The sequence below is a fragment of the Sorex fumeus genome, unplaced genomic scaffold, assembly GCF_029834395.1.
Source record: "Sorex fumeus unplaced genomic scaffold, SorFum_2.1 ptg000081l, whole genome shotgun sequence".
Lineage (NCBI taxonomy): Eukaryota > Metazoa > Chordata > Mammalia > Eulipotyphla > Soricidae > Sorex > Sorex fumeus.
The window spans coordinates 14,367,248-14,395,019 of record NW_026606138.1 but is presented as its reverse complement, the minus strand read 5'-3'; the positions used below and the strand labels follow the sequence as shown (position 1 = coordinate 14,395,019).

Genomic DNA, 27,772 nt, shown 5'->3' with positions numbered 1-27,772 from the left:
TGCCATGGCCCTCCCTAATTTGTCGCAAACATCAAGTGGGGACAGGCTGGGAGCCCTAGTAAGACAGGAACTGGACTCCAGACTGACAAACGTCAGGTGGTGACAAGGTGGCAGAGACCCAAGGGCTACTCCACAACCCTTCGACTTTTGTGTATATTTGTAGATATACAGAAAAACTTACTTTTCCAAAAATGCTTCTGAGGGGCTAAATCAATAGTACAGCAGCTCAGCCACTTGCCTTGCATGTGGCTGGATTTGATTCCCTGGTACCTCTTAGGGTCTCCTAAGCCCACCAGGAGTCATCCTTGAGCACAGAGCTAGGAGTACATTTTGGGCACAGCCAGGTGTGGCCCCCCCAAAGCTAACCAAAGATGATTCTAATGGAAAAAAAAAGAACTAAAAATGATGAAGATATGACCAAGTGTATTTTTTGGGGGGGTGAAGGGGGGAAGAGGGAGGCAGGCGAGAATACCTGGAGGTCCTCGGAGGTTACTCCTAGCTGTGCACTCAGGGATCACTCCTAGCAAGGCTAAGGAGACCATGCAGGGTGCCGGGGAATGAGCCGGGTCATCTGCATATAAGGCAAGTGCCCTACCCATAGTACTATTGCTCCAGCCCCGAAATATGATCAAGCGTTAACCAACTGCTAAGTTCCAAGTGATGGGCATTTGGGTACCATATGTTTCATAGGTTTAAAAATGTAACACTAAACAAAACTGTGAAATTCAGCAAAGACTCAGCTGGGTCAGGTTAAGTGGATTCTGGTTTTGTTTTGGGGTCATACCCAGTGATGCTCAGGGTTTACTCCTGGCTCTGCATTCAAGGGTCAGTCCCAGCGGTGCAGGGGTTGGGAGAGGGGATGGGCACGGGCGGTTTTGGGGACTGAACTGGGTGGTGCTCAAGGCCAGTGCCTTGGGCCCTTTGTTGTTTCTCTGGCCTCAAGTTTAACGGATTTTGAAACGGAGCGAGAGATGCTTAATACTGATGTTTACTAGTAATGACTTCAGAAAAGTTAAAGGAAATGGCAAAGCATCTTCAAAAAGTTTAAACCTCAACTACCAAATTAACAAGCAAGACAAGAGAGGACTCTAGAGAAAAGGGCTGCCCAGGCTCTCGGGCTCTGACGGTACAGCCATGGCGTGGCTGATGGGCAGAAGAGGCTGTCTGGTTTCACGAGACTTAGTTTGTTTTAGTGGTGAGCACACGACCCAGGGAGACCATGGGTCCTAAGGCCTTCGTGCGTAAGCCCAGAGGGACGAAGGGCAACCCCACTGCGGGGGCAAAGCACTGATGCTTTGGCGTAGCAAATACACTGAGGTGAAGCAGACCTGAGCTTGTTGCCCCAACCCATGAGCCCCTCTGCAGCACTGCTGCTGTGGGCAGTTCCTCGGCAGAACTGCATGCTCGCACTCTCTGCCCCGCCCCCCCCAGCCCGGCCCTCTCCCATACCTGATGATGACACACTGGTTCTCTCTGTCGATCATCATGTTCCGGTACATGTTATCTGCGAGAGCATAGATGTGTGGTGGGTTTTCATACTGTGCCTAGGACAGCAAGGAAACAGAAACCGTGACCGGGAGAGCCAGCAGCTGAGTGACCCCAGGGAGGCCCGAGACCTCTGGGGTGGGGGCAGGATGGCCGCAGATGCAACCCCTGCCCCACCAGAGGCCCAGAGCTCTGCCCACCCGCCTCCGGCTCCCACCACTCCAGAGAATTGGTCAGCTTCAGGACAGACCTCAGATTTCTTCCTTGATTTCCTCCCTATCCCACTTGTTGTTCAACACGGAGTTGTTGAATTTCCAGGACTGACGTCAAAGAGGCCAGAGAGACCCCCGCAGCAGACTGTCCAGCTCCAACCCCTGAAGCTAACAGCTGCACCTCCAAACTTCCCAGAGCTGACAGTCAGCTGACAGACCAGGAGAAACAAGAAAGTTCGATGGTAAGTTGAGCAGAAGCCCACTAAGCTCAAAGAGTGAAATCAATAACAAAGAAGGCTCAACTCTTACTGCATATCTCAGTAAATCCTGAGGCCCTGACTTAAGCAAAACCGTAACAAGATAAATGTTGTAACAAACAGTGTAATTAGTGCTTGCAAAAGGAGCAGGCTGGGAGGGGGGCAGGAACTGGGCACTTTGGTGGAGGTAAGGGTGTTGTGGCTGGGGTGGGAATACTGAATACCTGAAACAACTGTTGTGAATAGCTGTAAATCACAGTGCTTAAAGTTAAAAAAAAAGAAAAAAAGAAAGACACCATGATCAGCTAGGACCACACCCCTTTCTCTCTTCAACCATGGTGCTGGTGGGTTCTTGGTGGTTGGTGCTTGGGGTGCTGGGACCTGAACCCACAGTCTCACACAGGTCAGGCCAGGGCTCTCCTGCTGAGTCGCACCTCCGTCTTGACAGAGAACCCGCCACGGGAAAGTCCCCATGCCTAGACTGATATCTAAAGTTTGCATCACAGAAGAATCCAGAAACTGGCCTAGGTCCTGAGGTGTGCCCCCGAGCCAGAGAGACTTCTGCGGGCTTCTCTGCGGGCTTTGGTATGACTCAGCCTTCAGACACGAAATGGAGCTCACGTCCTCCCCCTGTAACACGCCTCTGCTGACAACACTCCACCTCAGTGCGCTGGGGACGCTCCGGCTGTGTGATGTGGCAAACAGGCCCACAAGATGCAAGGCCAATGGGAAACCAGGTCTGGGTAGAACTCGAAACCCATCTGGACAACACGTATGTTCCCTACTGCTGGCCCTGGGCACGCTGTAGATCCAGGTCCCAGCAGGAAATGAAGAAAAATAAAATTGCTTCCAGAAAAGGGCAGGAAGTCCTACTCTTTGAAGAGAGAAACTGGTCTGACCAGTCATTTCATCTCTGTTATTAAAAGAAAAAAATGGACTCAGATCCTAGCACCCTGCTTGGTTCTCCGGGGGGTTAAGCTGCGTTACATGAGGCCCGACCCTGACAGCTCGCCCCAGAACGCCCTGGGCTCTGCCTGCTTTAATTTCTTGGCCGATTTCTCCACCACGCTCCCAGAGAAGCGCCAAGACATACTTGGTGTGGTGCAGAACTCCACAGAGAGAACTGTCTGGAACGGAAGACCACCAAGCCAAGACACTAGAGCAGGGGGTGGCGGTCCCTGGTCTCTGGTCTCCTATCCAGTCGTCCTTGCTCTAACACTACCCACACTCGGCATCTCCCCAAATGGTGGAGAGAAACCAGAAAAGGGGGGCTGTGAAGCTAAGGCCACAGAGAACTGGGTCTGACCCAGGTGTCACCGCTGGCTGTGAGCTCTGGGGGTCCACAGCGCCATGGCATGGGAGGACAGGCTTTTCCTGTGAGGGCACAGTCAGTGCTCGGGAGGGAAACTGGGCTGCTGCCTGGGTGACACTGTACAGGCAGCAAAGACGGGTCGGCCCTCAGCCTCAGAGGGACTCAGGGAACAGATGCTGGGGAACAGCTGTGGGAATCTTCCTAAGGCTTTCCCGAGCGCAGGGGAGTGGATAAGGGATTGACGGAAATAGAGGCTGCAAAGCAAGGGAGTGGAGAGAGGGGAACAAGGGCAAGCCACTGCCCAGTGAGGGCTCAGAGCTGCTGCAGGAAGGAGGCTAACCTGGAGCTTGGGCTATGACTGTTTCCACACCAGTGTCCCCCGTACGGTGTTGTCCCCTCTGAAAGGCACACCACAGCAGCTCCCCCAGGGACTGCCTTGAGGATTCCTGAGGCCAACCAGACCCAACTTCAACTGCCAGAAGGTTAAAATGCTTTGAGCCGGGGTGGAGGCTGTACAGTAGGGAGGGTGCTTGACTCGCATGCAGCTGACCAGGGCTCGATGTCCAGCACCACACAGGGTCCCCTGAGTCCTTCCAGGAGTGACCCCTGAAGGCAGAGCCAGGAGCAAGCCCTGAGCACCACCAGATGTTGCCCCCTCAACACAAACAAGTACTCCACACCTGAGTCTTGACTTGTCTTGAATCTGTGAATTCCGCTGAGCAATATGCAGTCAACCCCCAGGGCTGTCTGTTCCCTCCATGTGGCAAAGGGCCCACACATCTGGGCCATGGTCAAGCCCGATGTGACAACACTGTCAGCGTTCATAGTAAAAAGAAAGTGATTTCAGAGTCCAGGGCATGGCTTCCAAGCCTGCAACACCACTGTATTGGCATACAGGTCGATGCAGGTCAGTGATCACCTCCAGGTGGGGTTCCCATAAGGCTGCACCCTTCAAGTCCTCCCAGTGGCCACAATGGGTCTTGCTCCTGCTCTGGGTGAATTGCTTCCACTACCGCTGATGACTCTCAGCTCCGCCTGGTGCCTTCCAGGCTCTGAAGGAACAAAAGCTCATGCCTTTCCACTGTGAGGTAGGTGAGAAGACAACTCTGTCAGGGAGGCTGGTGGGGAAAGCCATGTGAGGAAGGCACAGCTGGATTCTGGCTCAGAGGCTCTTCACCCCTCTGGGGAGGGGGCTGGCCTCGAAAGGCTCCAGGATACTTTAATGAGTGATGTTCTGAAACCTTTATTTTTTCATGCTCCACGCAGACCCTGCTCTCTTAATGTTCTGATTCAGAGAGAATGGTGCCCACTCTATGTCATTTTATTTTTTCCATTACTGATGTTTTTAGTGCTGAGAATTTTGTGCAACCAATGAAAAGAGAGGAGCCGCCCCCCCATATCTCTCTCTCTCTCACACACACACACACACACACACACACACACTGCAGGCCATAGTTCCCATTAAAGCTGAAGTTTTTTTTCGGGGAGAGGGGTGGCTTGAGCACACTGGGGGTTCTCAGGGCTTACTCCTAGCTCTGTGCTCAGGGATCAATCCTGGGGGTCTTGGGAGTCCCTATAGGGTGCTGGGGATTCAACCCAGGATGCCAGGTATAAGGCAATGTCTCTCTGGTCTCTGAAGCAATTTTATATATGAGATGGCCCTAAGTTGTTTTGAGCAGCACATCCTTAAAAACTACACAATGTCACCTTCTTCGGCTTCCCTGATAAATAATTCACAATATGAAAATGCAGCTGATTGCAAACCTCAAGAAAAACTTGCCATGCACTGTAAAAGCCCGAAACACCAGAGATTTATGAGGCATGTGACTTACCGCTCCTTGGTACATTTCAATTTCCTTTTCCCCAAAATAAGGCATCTGCTTGAAAGGGTTGATTGAGATTAATACGGATCCTATATATGTCTGAATTTATATTCAGTTAAGGGCCATCATTAATCTTTGTAGCTAAACATTCAAATGAAGCAGCCAGATGTTATCAAGAATTCATAATGGTTATCCAAACAAAAGCTCACAAACTTGTTTTCAAAAAGATTACAAGTAAAGACAAAAGCAATTACCAACTAGCTCCGGTTCTGGTCCTCTCTGGGAAAAGAAATGAGCTTAATTACTAAGGTGCCATAGGGAAAAAAAAGCCTTTATTTTAAATGAATTAAATCACATTCTTTCAAAACCAGTTACATTCATGAGTAAGCAGACAGAACAAAACACGACAGAAATAACCAGGGATTGAGAAGAACAGTTTCATTCATCTTCACAGATAAAATATTATTTGGGGGGAGGGGGAGGGGCAGGGCACACCCAGGTGAGTTCCAGGCTGACTCCTGGTTCTGCGCCCAGGGGTGTCCCTCCTAGCAGGTTCAGGGGCCACATGGGGTGCTGGAGATCCAACCCAGGCTGGCCATGTGGGCAAAACAATTTCCTTACCTGCTGTACTATCACTCTGGCCCCAATGATACTATTTTTTCCCTTGGAATGTTCATATTTCTTATGTCTACTAAAAATGTATTCATTTACACATTTAACAGAGAGGTACAGAGTAATAGTGAACATTCCTGCTTTGGACTGGTTTACGCTGGGCCACACCTGGTGGTGCTCAGGGGCTATTCTCAGTAGTGTCAGAGGGCCAAGTGGTGCCAGGGTGGAGCGCAGCACTCCTGAGGGCGGAACATGTGTGGCAGCCCTTACAGAATCTAGCCCGGGACAGTCCCGCTCTCTAGAGGAGCAGGGGAACTGAGTTGTATCCACATGATCATTCAGAGGGGGAATGACAAAGCCCACTTCAGACTCTGAGGAAGCAGGCATTACTCTGTACAGGGGATGTGGGAAGGTCTCTCAGAACAAACTGTGCTCACGTGTCCAAAAAAAAACATTTTATGGGCTGGAGCAACAGTATAGTGGGTAGAGCGTTTGCCTTGCATGCAGCCAACCTGGGTTTGATCCCGGGCACCATATATGGTTCTCCAAACCCCACTAGGAGTGATTCCTGAATGCAGAGCCAGGAGTAAGCCCTGAGCACTACTGGGAGTAGTCACCCACCTCCAAAATTTTTTTGTTTATTCTTTCAACAACCAATTAGTTTGAACTGAGAGCCTACAACCTGCTAGTCTTTTGGATGTTGGGCACACAGCAGTTTCTCTGCACGAAACCCTACCATTCGCAGTACTGTAAATCATAGTGCCTAAATTGGAATGAAAATTTAAAAAAAAAATCACAGAAAACCCTCTGCTCCAATATAAGAAGGGAAAAGGTAAAAATGAGAGGGGGGAGAGGGAGGGAGGGAGAGGGAGGGGGAAAGAGGGGGAGGGGGGAGAGAGAGATGAGGGGAGGGGAGGAAATGGGGGAGGGGTTTCTTTTGTCTATGATTTAAAAATGTTTATAGATAAGAGATTTCCTTAAGGGAACATCTATGATTTTATTAGGATCTGGGTGTTAAACAGAACAGAGGGGGCAGATCAGATTTCTCCCCTTCCCACTACCTGGGGCAGGTGAAGACCAGCAAAGACAATGCTGCCTAATGAGCAGTGCCGGGGAAGGAGCCACAGAGGCACGAGATAAGGCAAGGAAAGCAAGTACAACTCCGGCAGCTCACCAAGCTGGAAGTCAGACATGTTTCAGTCACTGTCACTGTCCTCTCGTTGTTCATCGATTTGCTCGAGCGGGCCCAGTAACACTGTGAGACTTGTTACTGTGTTTGGCATATCAAATACATCACAGGTAGCTTGCCAGGTTTTGCCGTGCGGGCGAGATACTCCCGGTAGCTAGCCAGGCTCTCCGAGAGGGGCAGAGGAATTGAACTCGGGTCGACTATGTTGGTCACTTACAAGGCAAAAATGCCCTACCCGCTGTGCTATCACTCCAGCCCATGTTTCAGTACATGCCTTTATACTAAAGCAAGCAATTTTTTGGGGTATCTATTACCTATCTATTTCCTACATATCCCAGATTAAGTATTGCTCATTATATTTGGGACACAGTTATACTACAAAGTTATTTATTATCTGAAATTCATGGTAATATGTATTTTATCTGGTGTTTGTAAACTGGCAGCATAAGGATGCATGCACGGGCTGGAGAGAGAACGGGGCGAAGGCATCATGTCTGGCATGTGGCAACCCAGATAGGCTCCTCAGCACCACACTGGCGTGTGTGAGCCCCTGAGCCCCACCAGGCGTGATCCCTGACACAGAGCCAGGACGAGCCCCTGAGCACATCTGGGTGTGGCCACAAAATCAAACTCTGCCCCTCCAAAGAATCTAATACAGGGTGAAAGGAGTTGGTCTCTTCTAACTTTGATAGTGATTCCTGCAGAAAACAAAACTCTCATCTTCAAAATCTATTTCAAAAAATCAATTAATAATTTTTGGGGGGGAAGGGGGAGTGGGAGGTTTGGAGCACACTCGGCAGTGCTCAGGGGTTACTCCTGGCTCTGCTTTCAGGAATTACTACTGATGGTGATCGCAGGATATATGGGATGCCAGAGATTGAACCTGGGTCAGCCGCATGCAAGGCAAATGCCTTAACTGCTGTACCTCAGCTCTGGCCTCCCTTCACTGATTTTAACAGTCTCCTTCCTCTACGTTAGGGACCAAATCAAACTCAACAAATGAATTTTATTCTTATTCTGATTTTCCTAATCAACTAATACAGTGATTCTTTTCTGATTTTGGGCCACACACCTGGTAGTGCTCAGGGATTTCTCCTAACTCTGCATTTAAGGATCACTTCTGGTGGTGCTCAGGGCACCATATTTGATGCTAGGGACAGACCCTGGGCAGCTGCCTGCAAGGCAAACGGCCTGTACGATCTGATAATACCCTGTATTATCTCTTTAGCCCTCTGTAAGGGATTCTTATGGCGAACTTAATTTTAAATTGCTTTGGTCACTACATTTTAGATGAGAAGGTTGTCTGCGCCTAGATTCAACTCAGGAAAATCAAACTCTGGCCAGTTAAGAGCTTTCCATAAAAGAGAGTATTGTTTCCTTTTGTAAGGAACTGCTGCTAATGTCACTTAGCCTAGACAAACTGTCACTGCACAGGAAAAATAAGTAGGTGCTTGAGGACATGAGCCAAAGCATCTCTGACACCGCTTCTTAGTCTTTCTTTTTAGTAAGCTGACAATGAATTTTGGTAGGAAACAGAAGAAATTCTTCAAGATTATCTTAGAATAGAAAACTATTCTAGGTCAGTCCTGAACCAAGCACTCTGGAGTTGATCCGAAAAGGGAAAATCATTTCCTAGTCCCACAATTTCCTGGAAAGGGTTCACAAAGGCACTGGTATCTGGGAGGATTTCTGAAAAATAAAATTTGATTTGAAATAGGTAACACAGCCTGTGTCTTTGTTAAATAGCTATAAATGTAGCTAAACTACAGTGGAAAATTACAGTGAGAGAAATAAGTGGAATAACCACTGAAGTTATTTTAGAGATGCGTTTGGTCTAACTGCTTATACAAGTGTCTGTATAACCCACCAGGCTGGGATGACAGAGACCAGCTACTTCTCTGAGCCTAGGTCCCCGGAGGGCCAGGTCACTTCTCCACCAAAACACTCACTCCCACTTCTTCTTACATAATTCAGGTGTGCCTATGGGGAAGCTGTTCTGATCTTTGTCTCGCTGGAGCACAGAACATCTGGCCACAAAGGCGTGGCCCAACATTCATTTTCAAAATGTACCGAGATACAAGGTTATGATGTCCCCTTCACACACACAAGAAAAAGCCATCGAATATAATAGACAGAAAAGCGCCAGCAGACCCGTAATGAACCCGAGGCCAAGGCTTGCTGATGACACTCAGACCTTTCACTGGTGTAGAGCAAGGAGAAAAAGCTAAGTTCATGTCCTGAACTGTGTATGGGACACACCTGATTCAAAGTCAAGTTTATCCTTTATTCATAGATTTATTTCTTTGTCCTTTATTGGAATTAAGGTATTTTTTTCTTTTTAAATAAAATGTGATGGCGAGGCAGCTTCTGAATTAAGTGTGTCTTAATAATAAGACACTTAGGTCTTACTATAAGACCATTTAGATTTTATTAGGTAAAGCTAAGTGTTCTACTTAAAAGTTAATTTTTCATTGCCAGCAAAGTCCCTGACCCCACCACTCTCCACACTGACCTTGTCTGGGTTTGTCCCTGAGGTGCGTAGGGAGGGCCATATATGGCAGAGGGAGAGAGTGGAGCTGAGCCCCAGGCCAGCTGCAGACCTGGGCACCTCTTACTGCACGGAGCCTCCTGCAGCACATGGCCACGCCCACACGTGCCAGCACCACACATGCTGGTGGGCCTGACCAGAGTCTCGGCTCCTCATTCTGACGCTGAAAATGCCAAACACGCTGGAGAGTGATCTTTCAGTTAAAACAAGCTGGGAGTAAGTTGGATGAAACAAGTGTCATGTGCTCTGCAAAGCAAACTATTTCCATTAGTCAAGAGGTCACCAAGGCTAACTGACCCCTCCCCCCGCAACACACACACATACACACACACCAATCTACCTTGTAAATCATAAAGAGTGTGGCAGAAAAAATTCAGGAGAGCGGATATGAGCGCGGAGGAGAGAAGTGGGGGGCTGCCACTGGTGGGCTCCATGAGCACTGGCTGAGTAAAGTTCTATTTCTAATGTGAAATCCCCACCACAAAAGTGCTTCTGCCCTGAAAGCATTAGCAATTGATTACTCCAAATGCTGAACCTTCAATACAAGACAGTGTGCTGCGAAATGAGCGATTTCATATAACTTAATGCGAAATCGAATCTCTTCTTGCTTTGACTATTAAGTCTAGGGGCAGGCCAGGCGGAGGAAAGGCATTTAAAATAATGCTACTCTATCATCATAACTTTCCCCTAGCACTGAACTGATTAAGGCAGCTTTTATCACTTATCAGATGCTAAGATTTTGTGCAGACCTTGGGATTATTTCCACAGCCATTAAGCTTCCTCCCCATGCCCGGTGGAACGTGCGCCCAGGCCTGGCCTTCTTTGCTGACTAGGCAGGGTTCACCGCAACACAGAGTCATTAGTGGGCAGCTCACTCACTTCCTCAGAAGGACCCGTGGTCTGTCAGTCACTGATTCAAAGGCTCAGCATCAGCCCCCTCAACGTGAGTCACTTAAGAATCCTGCTGTCTGAATTGGAGAAGTAGTGCTAGACCACACATTTGCAACAAATACTTAATACTTACTACCATACTCTGTGTACGCGGGACACTTAAGAACTACACAATGCAAGCTGATGGGGTTTCTGTACAGTGAACAAGAAAGCACAGATGTCCAGATGCTCCATAGTGGGAGGAATCCCAGTGAACACACCAAGAGGTTCACAGGACCTAAGTCTTCCGGCGAACTTCCTGGTGTGTTCCTGTCTTGGCCTGTCTGCCTTTCGTAAACCATGATAAAGGGACATATATTGCTGACAGGTTTGGAGAAAATTTCATGCTTCCAATATATTTATAAAAAGATCTTTCAAAAAGATCTTCCTGTCCTTCAGAGGTTTCTGGCATCTTAGAAATAAATCATCTTTAAATGATGGTGGGAAGGTGTAATGGTGGTGGGATTGGTGTTCAAATATTAAATGTAATCAAATATTGTGAACTACTTTATACAAATAAAATTTAAAAAAGAAATAAATTATCTTTGAGGGGGAAGCAATTTCGGTGGGCCAGGGACCAGAGGCTGATGACCTTTTGTTGGCATCTTTTCTTACTGGCTTATCAAGAACCATTTTGTTATGTAAATACTGTAACAAACAGCCCACATTCCAAGAACATTCCAATAAATAATCTGTTTTGCCACATTCCAGGGAAACTGGCCTTTTATGGGCTTGTCAATAAACCAAGCCTCCATTAGAAGCAGCTTCTTGAGTCAAATGCATTTGAATTTCTAATAAGCAACTCTACAATGGAATTTCTGGAGCTTAATTCAGAAATGTGGGAGCTTACACATTAGCCCTGATGTATGATTCTAAATGGAAGGCAGACAGTGAATTTGCTGCAACTGTCATTTCATTTACCTCTACAAGAATCACATGCAAGAGATTTCCTGCATGCGGGAGAGGAAGGCCAGGCACGGGATCATGAAACAGATGAAGGTCACCGGCCCCCTCAGTGGCTGGAGCTTCAGCTCACACCCTGCCCCCTTATCCTCGCTGGTCATCTGGTGACTCCCACAGTCTAGAAGCCTCATCTGTAAAAAGGATTTAAATGGTTTGGTTTATTAATAAGCTCAGATAAAGTCAGCACACTTTGATTTTTGTTTTGTTTGGGGGCCACACCTGATGGTGCTCAAAGCTTCCTCCTGGCTCTGTGCTCAGTGAATCACCCCTGGTGGTGCTCAGGGAAGCCTATGAGGTACCGGGGATCCAGCCAGATGGGCTGTGTGCAAGGCAAGCACCCCGCCTGCTGTTTTATCTCTCCAGGCCCCATACTTTGGTTTCAACCAGTAAGAGAAAAGCTGAACACACTGCTTTCGTATATTCTAATTCAAAGAAGTGCTGCAAAGTATCCAGAACAGGAGTCAGCTTTCGTTTTTTTTTTTTTTTTTTTCCCTGAACAGGGCCAGAAAGTAGTTATTTCAGACTGCGGATCATGTGACGTATCACACCTGCTCAACTCTGCGATCTGTAGTGGCAGAAAGCGGCCATGGGAAGGGAGTCTAGGAGGAGCCTGACTGTGTCTGGCTAAAACCTCTGTGCCGAATGGGCGGTGAGAGAGTTTGTGTGCAGGTGGCAGGCTGACTGCCCCTCTGGAGCAAGGTGTCATTAGAACCTAGAAAACAAATCCCCCTGTGCACGTGGGAGGTGAAAAGAGGTTCAAGGGATTTATTTTGTCAATATTTATAGGCATTTAGAAAAAGCTCCGGTAGCATATAAGGAATTGAGTAGTACTGCTCAGAACTTCCCAAGGGCCTTGGGATAATGTTACTAATTTGGTGGCCAGGTCTTTGCCCGGAGCACTGAATGCCTCTGTGAGCAATGATGGTGGGGGCTGAGGGGCTGCTGTGCAGGCACAGAACTTACAGCTAAAATGTGCCGTGGAAAAAGGAGAGAGAAAACAAAAGGGAATGCCCTGCCACAGGGATGGGGTGGGATGGGGGAGATGGGGGGGCAGGAGGGATACTGGGTGCATTGGAGGTGGAGAATGGGCACTGGTGGAGGGATAGGTACTTGATCATTGTGTAACAGAAACCCAAGCACATGAAAAATTTGTATGTCTACAACTGTACCTCATGGTGTTTCACTAATAAAAATTTAAAAAAAAAAGTGCCTTGGAAAAAACCAGCAGACGGGGATGTGAACCACTGCTTCCCTAGCGTTTCGGGGCTAGGATCTAAAATGCAGGATACAAGGATGGCATCAAACGGTCAATCAGTTCCGCAGCCCCCAACATCGTCATTTCCGGTCCCGCTTGCTCGAGAGAGGTCACGTAAGTCTTGGCATATGGAACACCAATGGTCTCAGTAGAAGGTCTGCCCATAGCAGCACCCCAAACTTATACCCCATGTACTAACTGAGGTAAATCTCACAGCTCTCTCTGCTTATAAAGAAGGCAACACATTTCAATCAAATTTCTATTCTGAATTTTTAAAAGCCCCATAAAAGTGGCATCTGGCACGCTAAAATGGAAACATAAAGAGCAACTCAGGAATGTCAGGCATTTCCAATAGTTGATCTTCACGTCTCAGATTTCCTTTAGTAAACACAAGCAGAAAAACTGGCAAAATGGAATTTTCTTTCCTCCTTCCTTTCTTTCTCTCTCTCTCTCCTTTCTGAATAAGGCAATCTTTTTTTTTTTTTTCTGGCAGGGGTGAGGCATACCTGGCAATGCTTAGGAATTACTCCTGGCTCTGCACTCAGGAACCACCCTGAGTGGGCTTGGGGGACCATACCGGGAATCAAACCTGGGTGGATGACATTAGCCCCTTTGCTGACTCTCCAGCCCCTGAGCCCATCCATCCTCACCCTTCCAAGTCCAGCTGCCTTGCAGGCGGGCAGTGCTAATAGCTGTCTGTGGCACTGCTGCTCTCAGAAAAGCTGAAGCTTCAGGTACCACGTGCCCTACAGGAGCACATCTGAAGGACAGAGTCACTGAGCCGCGCAGTCAGAGACAGCCTGCATCTGATCGCATGATTTCCTATCATTTTTTTGCCTTTCCTGGACCCATGACCCAGAAGGATAAAACCACATGGGGAAACAGGACAAGGTGACATGAGTACATACGGCCCATCGCAAACTTCAGAGAGAACTTCCAAAAGGAGGAAGAAGCCACATCTGTCATTCTCAGGAAACCCACAAAGGATACAAAAATGTAATCGTCCATGTATCTCTTCTTCAGGTTCTCCACGATGGCGTTCTCTGTGATCTTGGAGAGCAGGACCATGTCATCCACGCCGCTGTGCTTGACATTGTGGCTCTGCCAGTGGTAGCGGTAAGCACCTTTGCTCCCCTGGGGAAACACACAGCTGTTAGGAGTGTGAAAAGTCACGACTTCCTCGGTGCCCACACACCCAACGCAGAACAAGCAGCGCCCAGGGGGCGATGTGTCCCCACTGCTGCACTGAGCTCACTACAGAGCTCACACTATGGGGTTTGCGAAACGGGGAGATGGGTCGCTGGAAAGACGAGACCAAACAAACGGAGGCACCAGGCACAGTAAGAGATCCACGGTTATGGCCCATGTTTTCATCAGCTTGGACGCTGTTGAGCAACTTGTGAAATGAAGCCATGAAACAGAAAGAGCTAGACTTGTCTGGCAATGGTGGGCTCAGGAGTGCAATAAAGGGTGACAACCAGGGCCGGGGCATGTCAGTCACCACCTGGTCTCCCACTAGGAACTAACTGTCCTCCGCACTGAAAAAACATGTAGACACGAGTAACCGGGGGAGCCCAGGGAACAAGAGCACAGCCCCAGGGAAGACCCTTCTCCCGCACGCAGGGGGAAGCCGGATGGTCCAGCAAGCACCAGGTCCGGGATGAGCTCACCTCAACAGGTTTCTTCATATCGTTTTCCTACGCCCTTTCTAGATGTTTCTGCCTGTCCCGCTGAAGATGACAACTAAATTTGTATCTATCTCAGCCACAGTATCGATCATACCACAAGCAGGAGATCCAGACGACAACAACCAAACTTAAAAATGTGCCTGTCGGGAGGGAGGCTGACACTAGTGGTGGGGCTGGTTTTGGAACATTGTATGCCCGAAACTCTATTATGGAAAACTTTGTAAATCCTGATGTCTTAATTAAGAAAAAAAGGCAACTGAATGATGGAGCATCTCCAAAATAGACTCCGTTGGTTGAAAAGAACACCATCTTTATTAGCAACCACTTTCTCCTGGCATTGAAGATGAAAACACAGTCTGACAGTTATAGTCAGTTGGTCACCATCTCTGTCGTCAAGGCCAAGTGTGACTGACGGGAAGGACCCACCTCACAGCTATGCATCCTCATGTCTATTTCACAGATGAGAAGGACAGCAAGTGTCCCTGACCTTCTAAGGGCTCTGCCTGAACCGCAGGCCCTAATCTTTCTTTGCCGCCTTCTTCCTCAGCCAAACCTCCAGTTGAGATGAGATAGATGGAGGGAGGGGACTGAGAGGTGGCAACCAGAGCCCTCAGAAGGACACGATGGACGCCAACCTCAGACTTGGAGGCTCTCATCCCAGTCACAGAAGCCTGAACAACCTCTATGGCAACGTAGGAAAATTATTTGCTCTCTCAGAAGGGAACAAGAGTCGGATCACAGTGACTTTTCCATCAGCCTGACTTAAAGCACAGCCAATGCCTGAGCAGCGGAGAGCAACGGGAAAAGTTAGTTTCCAACTAGACTCCATCCTCTGCCCCAAACCAGCTGCAAGTTGCTGCTAGGCTGCCAACTGCTGTTCTAGAAAGTTCTAGGGTTGTAGACCAATAATCTTCACCTTTCCTTGTCTTGTCTACACTCTGTGTGTGTGTGTGTGTGTCTGTTTCAGAGCTTGGCTACGTGTTGGGAGAAGTCAAACTGCCTTTTGCTCCCCCACCAGAGAGAGAGAGAGAGAGAGAGAGAGAGAGAGAGGCCATGGAACCAAGTTATCGTTCCTCAAGGCTCAGCTTCTCTTCCCTGCCATTCCCTTCTGAACTGGTAATTCCTCCAGGCTCAAACAAGCACAGGTCTTCACAGGGAACTCAGTTTCCTATAAGATGCCTACAAAGGGGAAAGTGTAGTGCTGAGGAAGAGAGAGACAGTATAGGGGTAAGGAGACCCAGGTTTGATCCCTAGCACTGTAGGATCCCTTGTGCCCTGCCAGGAGCAATCTCTAAGCACAGAGCCAGGAGTCAGCCCTGAGCACCCACTGGGTGTCGCCCCAAAATAAAACAACAAAAATGTGGTTGCTGAAGTGCCAGCTGAGAAGAGATAATAATGTCACAACAACAGTGACAGCTCACTCCAAGAGTTCTGACTTTAGTCCCAGTGAGGGCGTGTTTCCCATGAGGTGAGGTGGAACGCAGGGCCGGACTGTGGCTCAGCAGAACAGTGCTCGTCTTGCATGTGTGCATGTGTGAGGCTCTGCCTCCATCCCTGGCACCACAAAGCAACAAGACTGAGGGCAGGCAGTCTCTGGCCTACAGTTAGTTTCCAGTGGGCACTTTCTTGAGTAAAAAAAAGCAGCAAAATGGGCTAGAGAGATAGTGTCATGGGCAGGGTGTTTGCCTTGCTTGTGGCCAACCTGGGTTTCATCCCTGGCACCCCTCCCCTCCCCCAGTCTCGAGAGCCCAGCCAAGAATGTTCCCGGAGCACAGAGCCAGGTGTGGTCCAGAAACAAATGAAGAAAACACAAGAAGCTGCAAAAGGTCAGAGAGAGAGAGAGAGAGAGAGAGAGAGAGAGAGAGAGAGAGAGAGAGAGAGGGGACAGGGTCTTTCCATATGGCAGAACCGAGTTCAACCTCCAGCACTGCCTGGGGTCCCCCCGAGAACCCTGAGTTTCCTAGCAGAGCCTGAGGCGCGCTCTCAGCACAGCTGGGGTGGGTGCCCGGGTGGCAGGTCCTCCCCGCCAATCCTGGAACTAGGGCTCAGCCTCTCACCCACAGACATGCGTGGGGTGCCCCCCTCCGAGGCAGCACCCTGACACGCCTTCCCCAGGAGGAAGCAGGCACTCCCAGAGCCTCTGACGCCTTTCAAGGTGGAGAGACTGGAGCTGGGCGTGCTGGGTGGGGCCTGGCGCGGGAAGGTGAGTCAGCGCACAGAGGCGGGATTGTTCTCTCCAGGTGCTTCACTCTCCAGGAGAAAGCGGGTGGAGCCCAGGGGGAGGCAGCCCCCTCCCCGGGAGTTTTCCTTCCTGGCCTTACCCTGACGGAACCATCAACGTCCCCCCCATGCCCCCCATCTCCCTCTCCACAGGCGAGAGTTCTCACAGGAGCATGCAAGTCACTCAGCATTCCACAGAGCAACTGGAAACGGGCATCCAGTCTTTGTCCCACCAACCCACAGATAATCAGTTCACTCAACAAAAATAAAATTCATGGAGCCGCCCCCAGCTGTATCCCCGCACGACACAGGGTCCCCGGGCACTGCCAGGAGTGATCCCGAGGGGAGTAGTTAGGGGTAAGTGCTGAGGACAGCTGGGGTGGCCCAATGTCCCCAATACAATCTATGCCCTCTTCAGTTCCACTAATAATTGTTCTCACATCAACAGCAAGAGCATCTGTTGCCGCGATGAAAGCTGGATGTATGATGAAAAATCAAATACAGCACATGCGCCCCGCACACTTGCTCTGCAGCTCCTTCAGAGGGATTTGCCTGAACCGTATAGAAGGTTCCGCAAGGCCGGAGAGGTAGGACAGCAGTCAGGGCGCTTGCTGTGCTCACCACCAACCACGGTTCTATCCAGAGTACCACATGGGTCCCCCTTCCCCCAAGCACCTCCAGGAGAGATCCAGCACAGACCCAGGAGTAGCCCCCATCCCCTCCAAGTGTGCACCCACCTCCACCCCACCAGTGAAACATAACAGGTCCGCAAAATAGGCAATCAACAGGCTAAGTAGGACTGCAATTGTCTGCATTTGACTGCATCTTAAAGGGCATGCACTTCAATACTTCTCCAGAACAGAAGAGAGGCTCTGGGGAGAGGTGCTGGGTGCTGAGGGACTCTGAGGCCAAAGGCCAAGGGCATCACTAAGTAGCAGGCTGCTGCACCAGGGCTTGCAAGGTGGATTGGAAGATGGTCTGGTCGGTGACACGGGATCAGATCTGACTTTCAGTAAGACTGGAAATAAACCGATAGCCCCAGTGTTGGGAGTGCATGGAAGTCAGATGAGTCATATTGATCCTGTGAAGATAAAATAGGGGTCCCACTGTTTACTAAGCTTGCTTTTCTGGTTTGTTTTGGGCCACAGCTGGTAGTATTCAGGGTTTACTCCTTGCAGGGTTCAGGGGGCCCTATGCATTGCCGGGTTTCAAACCAAGATCAGCCGTATGCAAGGCAAGAAAGCATCTTATCCCCTGTTCCAGCCTTGAGTTTGCTTTATTAATAGGATATCTCTTCCTCTTATCTTTTCTGGATTTTTTTTTTGGGGGGGAGGTGAGTAGTTACACCTTGTAATGCTCAGGGAACACCTGTCCACACCTGACTTGGTGCTGGGGACCACACAGAGCCAGGGGTCAGATCTGGATCTCAGCCAGCCCTTGGCACTCTTTTTCCGGCCCCTAAAGGAATTTTTCTGTTGGGTGAATGTGACCAGGAAAGGAATGGAACCATATGTGTCCTTTTAATCTTTTGACTGACAATCTGAGAGTTCTACTTTATGGACTTCTGCTATGTGACTGGCACAGAACATTTCTAATACGAGGAAAAACCAGCCACAAATAAGCATCTGTTTGTCTCCTCTGTGCCAAGCACAGGAACCCAGCCGGGCTTGCGGTGTCACTCAGCCTATGGAATGTGACCCCCCACTGCTCCAGCGAGGTGAAGATGTGTCTGAGGCAGCCATGGTGAGCGCTGCGCTGCTCTGAGCAGAGAGCAGAGAGAGGGTCTGCTCTGGAGGACTGGGGTGGGGGAGGGGTGGCCCAATCCCCTCAATCCTTGGGTGGATTTAACTATTTACTAAATGAATAAACAGAGCCTGAAGCGTTACCTTTTACTTTTTTCTCCTTTTGGTTTTTAGGCCACACCTGGCAGTGTTCAGGGCTTACTCCTGGCTCTATGCTTTTTTTTTTTTGACGGAGGGGTTTGGGGTCACACCTGATGGTGCTTGGGGCTTACTCCTGGTTCTCTGCTGGGGGATCACTCCTGATGGCGCTCTGTAAACCATTCATTGTCAGGCATCAAGCATGGGTAAGTTGTGTGCAAGGCACTGAGCCTTCTCTCCGGCCCGTGACTGGCACTTTAACTGATCTCACTGAATCCTCCCAACACACAGAGACATGGCTGCTACAGCCCCTCTGCTACCCACCCCCTGGCAGTCTATCCACCCCCTGGGAGGATAGACTGACTCTGCTCTGAGGACCTGGGTGGAGGGGTGGCAACAACACTGAGAGGCGGGATCCATGGATGCAGAGCCGTGCTTGTGTGACCCCGCCAACAGAGACCTGTCTCAGGGAGACCCAGCTTCCTTTCCTTGGCTCCCTGGAGTTGCACAGCACAATCCCAAGGCCCAGGGCTGGGCGGGGTCTGGAATCGGCAGGTGTGCAGCTCCTGAGCAGACTCAGACTTGGGGAAGGCCCGGGTCTACGGGAGCAGGGCCCAAGGGAGGGTAAGTGTGACTCACCGCCCTGCAGCGCACCTTGAGAGGAGCAGGGTGTGCAGCTGTAATGCAGGGAACAGAAAGCGGCCGCCTCAGCCGCAGGGAGCCATCCATGACCAGCCAGAGCCCAGAAAAGCCAGGGGAAATCCTCCCAAACTAGGAACAGGACTTCCCCAGGGTGACGGGTCAGAGCCAGGAGGGATGAATCACACCAACCCCACCCCCCTATCCAGAGGGGCAAGCTGGTTTCATGCCATGACATGAATGTGGGGGGAAAACAGACTGGCACTCAGCGGGCTGCAATACTGGCCAGACTCCCTAAGATGAGGAGAAAGGGATTGTCATAAAAGTAGTAGTCACTGTCACTGTCCTCCCATTGTTCATCGATTTGCTTGAGTGGAGTAACGTCTCCATTTTGAGACTTGTTGTTACTGTGTTTGGCATATTGAACACGTCACGGGTAGCTTGCCAGGCTTTGCCGTGCAGGAGAGATACTCGGTAGCTTGCCGGGCTCTCCAAGAGGGGCGGAGGAATCAAACCCGGCTCGGCCAGGCTGGTTGCGTACAAGGCAAACGCCCTACCGCTGTGCAACAGCTCCAGCCCTAAAGTAGTAGTAGAAATAATAATAATAATAAAGGCATAGTACAGCAGGGTAAGGCCTTGCCTTACACAAGGATGCCCTCAGTTAGATCCCTGCCACCACTTACGGTCCCGTGAGCACTGCCAGGAGTGATCCTTGAGCACAGAAGCAGGGAGTGAGAACTAAGCACTGCCAGGTATAGTGCAACAATCCCCCCTCCCCACAAACACACACACACACACACACACACACACACACACACACATCATAAAGTCAAGCAAGTAAGAAATAAAAGCAAGTAATAGTATGGTGCCCTAATTCTAACGGCGTCTGATGCTCTCCAAGCATGAACTATGGTTGTTAAAAATGCTGTGGCTGTTTATGGTACAGCATGCACAGCATTTTCTACTGAGCATATGTTTATAAAATAAATATATAAAACCTATGTATTTATGGATCTATTTATAAGAACATGCAGAGTTGTTTTCAGCGGAAACATAAACCAAATCAACATAAGGAATATGAAAATAGTCTAAAATAAAATGAAATATGTAAATATTAGAATGCATGGGTCATACATTTTTAGGTATAAAACCGGAATTTCATTATTCCAAATCAACCCCAGCAAACTCGAAGGGTTCCGAGATTTTATTCTTTCTGCTTAGAAAGGTGCTGCTGGTTAGGGAAAGAAACATTTAAGTTCCTGACTTGCTCTGCCCGAAAAGCTGCGCCCAGGGGAGCATTCTGTATCTGCAAGAACAGTTCTGAAACGTTACATGTGAGTGCTGAATACATTCTGCTCGATCCACAGTGCGCTTCTGCGGATTCCCACTGAAACAAGGGTGCCTCTTCCACGAGCCTAACTGGCAGCACCTTTCTGAGCAGAAAGAATAAAATCTCCAACACCCAGTAGCCTCTTAGGCTGGTGAGTTAGGCTCCTGGAACTGATCGAGACCAAGAACTGCTCAGAACACTTTTCAGATATTCAGTCACTGCTTCTCCCAAGACACAAAATACAATCAAGGTTCCGTATCATGGGGTTACAGGAGCTCTGCGCAGGAACTGCAGAGTGGCCCCTTGTGTGGGTGATGGCGACAATTACCCAATTCTGGCAGTTTTGCTGGGCCCCATGCCACACACAGGATGGGGTGCGTGTCCCCGCCGAGCAGCTGCCCACAACTGGACCACAGATCTGCGAAGCAATCTCCTCTCCAGCATGTCAGGGGCACTCGGATCTGTATGTCCTTCTGCCTGAATCCCTCTGGCATGAAGAGCACTTGAAGCAAAAATGCTCTAGACACCCTCACCCCCACGTCTCCTCCCGTCCCAGAGCACTGACGAGTTCTACTCTATATTATACTCATGGGGTCCTGAAGCCTGGGCAATTTTCAACTCCTCTGAGAACTTTGCTGCATTTAAGTTCCATTAGTTCTAGGTTTAAAATGCTCTTCTAAGTAGCTTGATTTGTCCAAATCGTAAACAATGATCTCCATAAAATGACCCATTTGGTGCATTTGTCTTACACCTGTAAAATGTGTTAGTGTAATAATGAAGACAACGCAAATGTGGTGAGCTGGAAGAGTTAGCACAGGGGTTACAGAGTTGGCCTGGCACAAAGTTGTCCCAGTTCCATCGCCTGCACCTAATAGGGTCTCCAGAGCCTCACTTAAAGGGATCCCTGAGCGCAGAGCCAAGGGGCAGCTCAGCACCCCCCACCTGCCTCTGGGACCCATGCCTGCAGCACCGTTTCTAATGAGCCCCAAAGCCATGACAAACTGTGCCTCTGAGTGTGTGCCCCAGCAGGCTTGGTGCAGAGACATGCAAGCACCACAGCCAGAAACGCTGCTGCCACCACTACCTTACAGCAACCCGAGGCCAGGAGGGCATGCCACAGCCCTGGGGTATGCCTCCTCTTCCCACCCTGGGCATCCCTCTGTTCCATTCTCTGCTGGGCTGTTCTGGCTTTTAAATGCCTTTCCTTCCCCAGCCCAGTTCTCTGGGCTGCGCAGACCATCCCTCACAGCAGCGGAACCCCAGCTTGCTGTCATGAGGGCCTCACGTGCCTGTCCAGGAGCTGCCTACTCCACGAGACCCCGGCTCCCTGCCTGAGACCCTCCCTTGCAGCCAGGGGAATCCCTCCTCTGGCTCCAGCACTGTGCTTGCCCTTCTGGTCACATTTTTTGCCCGCCGCAGAGATCCGCTCTGTGCATTGGCTGGATGGCCACTTCCTCTGGAGCATTCACTGCATCCTCACAACCTGAACGGGCACTAATCTGAAAGAAAGTGAGGGGTCACGAGCAGCCCCAGCAATTGGGCACCAAACCCGGGCACCTGACTCTCCAATCTGTACTTCACCAGCACGGCCTCTCACAGGAAGCTCAGGGGTTATTGGCAGCGATGGCAGTTCTACAGGGAGGGGCACTGGCCTGCTGCGTCCTTGCTCCCTGCCCAGTCAGCTTCCTGCGCTGCCCGGCAGCCCACGAAGTCCGCTTGCTTATTTTGGTTTTGCTTTTACTTTGGAGGCCACACCTAGCATTGCTCAGGGCTTACTCCTGGCTCTGAGCTCAGGGATCATTTCCGGTGGAACTTGGGGGACCCTAGGGGATGTCAGGGGTTGAACCTAGGTTATATGCACTCAAGGTAAGTGCCCTACCCACTGCACTATCTTTCCAGCCCTTTCCACTGCTTTTTCTTGGGAGGAGATGTGTGGGAGGGCACACCTCTGGTGACGCTCAGGGGTCACTCCTGGCTCTTACCTCAGGAATTACTCCTAGTAGCACTTGGGGTACTGTATGGGGTGCTGGAGATTAAACCCAGGTTTGGCCACGTGCGAGGCAAATGCCCTACCCGCGTGCCATCACTCCAATACTTGCCCCACTCCCCACTGCTTTTTACTCAAGAAAGTGCCCGCTGGAAACTAACTGTAGGCCAGAGACTGCCTGCCCTCAGTCTTGTTGCTTTGTGGTGCCAGGGATCGAGCCAGAGCCTCACACATGCAGGCATGCAAGACGAGCACTGTTCTGCTGAGCCACAGCCCAGCCCTGCGCTCCACCTCACCGCATGGGAAACAAGCCCTCACCGGGAATAAAGCCAGAACTCAGAGTGAGCTGTCACTGTTGCTGTAACATTATTATCTCTTCTCAGCTGGCACTTCAGCAACCACATTTTTGTTGTTTTATTTTGGGGCGACACCCAGTGGGTGCTCAGGGCTGACTCCTGGCTCTGTGCTCAGGGGTCGCTCCTGGCAGGGCTCGAGGGATCCTACAGTGCCAGGGATCGAACCTGGGTCTCCTTACCCCTGTACTGTCTCTCTGGCCCCGAAGCAGGTTTATTCCCAAGCTGCAGGGTGCCCTGCACAGTCTGGCAGAGTGGACCCCCAAGCAGGGAGTCCGTTCCACGAAGAATGGGGCTCTCTCTGTTCATTGTTCTGCACCACACTGGGCTGTGCCCGGCACGCAGGATCTGCCTGGAGAATGAGGCTGGGTTCAAACTCCCATTGGGCAGTGGGTCCCCATGGCCAGCTGCTCAGCAGGGACACTGGGTACCTGAGGCTACAGTCTGAGCCCAGGAAGAAGTTTCAAAGACTCTTCTCCCCGTTTCAATTCGGGAGGTGCAGGGAAGAGATGCTGCCGAGACAGGGCCTCCCACTACTCTGTGGAGCCACGGCCCACACTGCCTCCCCCGGGCCGTGCCCAACGTCTCCCGAGTCAAAGGCTCTTGGCACCCACGGACCGGAGCTCTGCGAACCCTGCGGCAAAGGGCTCAAAAGGCAGGACTCCCCCTCGCAACAGATGCTCACGTGACTCTGCCTGTGTGGGGTGAGAAAGAGTCTTCTGGGTCACACCCGGCGATGCTCAGGGCTCACTCCTGACTCTGCTTGGGAATCACTCCTGGTGGTGCTTGGGGGACTATATGGGATGCCGGCAATTGAACCCGGGTCACCCTGGCCTCCCCACTGTTCTATGGCTCAGCCCCGGGGTGAGCCACCCTGCATATGAAGCAAGGATTGATTCTCTGGGACAGCCGGCTGCCATCAGCCCGTTTCCAAGAACAATGGTTTAAGACTCGAATCCAGGGACCCTGCTACCCAGTGGACTGGAACCAGTGGTTCCCATTCCTCAGCCCAGGCCTCCCTCCACAGATGGAGCAGGAGACGGAATGTCCTCAGTTTCCATGCAAAAGCTATAGTCCCTGAAGCCAGGCTTGGCCTGCAGGGAGAGAAGGGATGGCTGTGGGGTGACCAGTGGGAAATACCAACACCCAGGCTCCTTGGTTCATGCTGTTGGCTGAGGCAGGAATTCCAACAGGAAGGTAACTCAACAACTTCTTGTGCCAGAAAATGAACTATTGTGAATGGCCTTACTGTGGGAGCAGGAATCAATAAAAATGAAATCCCCATTCACACCTTTCTGAGGAAAAAAAGAAAAACAGAGTCTGACTTAGCAGCCCAGTGTGTCACAGTTCACACCAATGCGACAAGAACAGCCCCCAGAATGCCTGACTTCTCTTCCTGAGAAAGCTCCCTTGGGTTCAGGGGAACGCAAGGCCACACATGAGACAACTCGCAATGGATGGGTGCTCGTAGAATATTTACCTTCACTGGAAAAAATGAGCTGGAAATGGGCCATCTCTGGGTAAGCAAATTTAGTTAAAAAAAGAGAGAAAAACAATTTTGGTTGATGGAATTCCTTGCCCACCATCTCCAATAAAAGCTGAGATGGAAACTGAACAGCCAACCAAGGTGGCTGTGAACAGAAACACCTCAGGAGGTGAGCCTGCAGGAGATTTCCCTTGTAGGACACTGTACCAGGAGGTGCTAATACAGAGAAGAATCTGGAAGGTGCTCGAGGTATGTCAAAGGGTGTGTGTGTGTGTGTGTGTGTGTGCGTGCGTGCGCGCGCACACGTGCATCAATGGTGGGATCCCAAGAACACCACAAGCCCTACCACCAACCAATGGCCAACGTGTCTCCCCATCTCGTTCTGCCTCTGACGTAGCCACAGCACAACCCCAGCCGCCTAGTCTGGCTGGTCTGGGGCCGCAGACACACATGATATAGATGTGGACACACGTGGCAGAAATGCACACACAAACAATATAGTAGACACACACACTCACACAGTGTAGTAGAAACGCATGCTCACACACATACATTCATACACTCACGCTTTCTCGTATTCACACACATCGGTGCAACCAGCCTGGAATCAAGAAAGAAGCGTGAAGGAGAAGAGTGGTCCACAGCCGTGAGAAAGCTGAGAGCTGACCGGAGGGCCCTGGCTGCAGAGGCCAGTGGCACTCCTGCCTTCCAGACTGAAGGACTGAAACTGCAAACGAAACACAGGCCCCCCATGTCTGCCGGGACTGTGGGGCACAGACAGGTCACAGTATCCTGCTCACAGTTTTGCAGAAACAGGTCTCTGGAGCCTGCACCCCGGGTGCACTGGCAGTGCTGGACAATATGACACAGCACCAAAACAGCAGCCCATGCTCGGAGCTGACTCTCCAAGGCTGGGGAGTGGGCATGTGTTTTCCTGAGCACCTGGCATGTGCCCAAATGCTCCGCTAGGTGTTTCGGCTCATTAAGTTTCTAGAGTGACAGAGCCAGGAAGGGACTCTGATCCTCAAGTGGCAGGACAGAGAGAGAGAGAGAGAGAGAGAGAGAGAGAGAGAGAGAGAGAGAGAGAGAGAGAGAGAGAGAAGGTGTCTGTAGACGCCCACTGCAACATCTGATGAGGTTAAGAGCTGGGTCTGCGTGTGAGTGAAAATCCCAGGGACACATTCCCTGTACGTCAGAGCTCACACTTGGCTCTCCGCACCCCTGAGCTGCCTCCATGGCAAGGCCACTGGGCGGCCAGCCCCAGGCTCCATAGAGGAGCACCCTCCCTAAAGAAGGGGATGTGCTTTCAGCTCACAGGCATGGTGGGTCCAGACAGGAAATGGACCAGCCAGGAGAGCGGGTCACAGCAGGGCTGGCTGGCCTGGGGCCCCGCCTGTCCCCTTCACGTTCTCCTTGCAGGGCACTGGAAGAGCAGAGGGAGGGCACCTGCCTTGCCCATGGATGACCCGAATTCAATCCCCAGAAACCGAGCCCCACCAGTTGTGATCCCTGAGCACTGAGCCATGAGTAAGCCTAAGCACAGCTGGGTATGGCCCCAAAATAAGAACAGGAGAAAAGGAAGTGAAAGAAAAGAAAAGACAGGAAGGAAAGAAAAGGAAAGGAAGCAAGAGTGGCGCCTACAGGGCTGAGGCCCAGCGCCACTGCCCACAGCCTACCATGCTGCAGCCAGGAAGAATTTTTTTTTTTTTTAAACTCTCTGGGGAAGTTCTCTTTGTGGCAAAGCTCCCTCCTGCTTGGTAAGGACACTCAAACACAACAGTAACAAGAACCTCCATGATTCTTCTTCAGGAAAGAATTGCTCAGAAGCTAATATTAGCGCACAGTCCCAGACAGAACATCGAAAACTCCTGGGAATGGGGAACTCCGGGGAAGCAGGAACAAAGCGGTGGGGGGGGGGGAGGGGGGGGGGAGACGGGACATCCACCTCCGAAACCTCACAGAGGACTGTGCCCCTGTCTGCCAGCAAGACCAGAAGCCAAAACATTTGCATGGTTTCTGGTTGCAAAAGAAGCTGTGAGAGTTTGTACTTCACTGTTTCCCAAGGGCACAAAAGTCCCTTTCTCCTGAGCCCCGAGCTCCCTGAGAAGTGAAAATTAGGGTCAGCAGTCCTGATACTCTCCCTGGCAGTGACCCTGCCCACTCCCCCAATCCCTTTCTGGGAGGTCCAAAGGACGATTGGACTAAGCAAATAACCAATACCCCAAGATTCCTGGGAGTGACCCTATAGCAGTCCAGCAAGAGCTGAGGGAAGCAGACTGTCGGGACAGAAACGGTGCTCTGCCCTCTTGGAGAAAAATCCGTTTCATTCACCTGTTTCAGTTGGGTGGCTCAAGACAAGGACAAAAGTTGAAAGAGAAATAAGCTAGAGATCCCGAGAGAGATAAAAGGCAGGGGCCTTAAGCATGCGGGGAGCATTAAAGCAGGGAAGGAAATCAAACAACTCTCTAGAGATCTAAATATACAACAAAGTTGTTTGATCCGCAGGCAACCCATGTGAATAAATAAAATACCATAAATGCTCTAAAGGGAAAAAAAAAATCAGAAACTTCCTCCCAATGATCATAGCAAGGAAACCATGCTTCTCTAATTGTATGCTAAATTGGGGAAATTCAACTTTGAAAAAACCTGTGACTCGAAAAGAAAGGGGGGTCGTGGGGGGCTTTGTTTACAGTGGCTGTGAAAAAGAACAAGGGTGATGGCCTTTTGTCATTGTTATTGACATCGTCAATGTTACCATCACTAAAATTTTTCATTAAAAAATTGTCATTTAGAGGCCAGTGGCTGGCCTGGGTCTGATCCCTGGGTTTCCCCTCCCCCCCCCCCCCCCACACACACACACACACCACCACCACCAGGAGGGATCCCTGTGCAGAGAGCCAGGACTAAATCCTGAGCACTATCGGCTATGGCCAGCACCACCACCCTTTCCCCCAAGTTGGTATTTAAACAGTCGACCCTAGTCTCAGGACTAGGAGACAAATAAATGTAATGGTTCTGAAGACTGGTCTGAATACTCCCAAACATGCCCAGCTGGTGTTTTCCTGGTCTTCAAATCATAAGCGGACCACCTTTCTAGAACATGTTTTTTTGGCACTTTCTGACTCTGGCACCTGCTAGTACACTTCTGTACACCCCCACGGAATCTTCTCATGGTTTAATCATCCGCGAGACACACAGCCAGGGCAGGCACGTGGGCTGTGAAATCCACAGCGTGTTACCGGAGAAACCGAAGTTGAACTCAAGGATGGACAATGCGCAAGGCTACAGATGGCCACGGAGGCTGAGAACAACGGGCGGCTCCTTTCCATTCTGCCCTGACCATTGTACTCTGAATAGACGAAATCAGTACCCGGCTTTGGGGCCAGCCCTGAAAGGCCCCATTGTTAGGGCTGTGCTCTCCAGAGCGGAGCTAAGGTTGCTGTAGTAACATGCACTATGGACTTCCTGGCCAGCGTGATGAAAATCTCAACCTAACTGTGACATTGCTATAGTTACAGACACACTGCAGAGGGGGTGGTCTACCACTCCTTTTTAGGGGTCTTTTTTCTTTCCTTTGTTTTTTTTTTGTGGGGCAGGAGGTGG

The 27,772-nt window shown here is 50.4% G+C and overlaps 1 protein-coding gene across 1 annotated transcript in view; it reads right to left on the bottom strand.

Annotated features, from left to right (window-relative positions):
• Positions 1–27,772, bottom strand: part of MYO1E (myosin IE) — a 190,971-nt gene that overhangs the window by 97,892 nt on the left and 65,307 nt on the right. The window contains exons 2-4 of the mRNA XM_056130676.1: positions 13,577–13,720; positions 5,099–5,188; positions 1,450–1,544 (exon numbers count right to left, since the gene is read on the bottom strand). Coding sequence (XP_055986651.1) covers positions 1,450–1,544; positions 5,099–5,188; positions 13,577–13,720 — 329 coding nt within the window. The remainder of the gene's footprint in view (positions 1–1,449; positions 1,545–5,098; positions 5,189–13,576; positions 13,721–27,772) is intronic.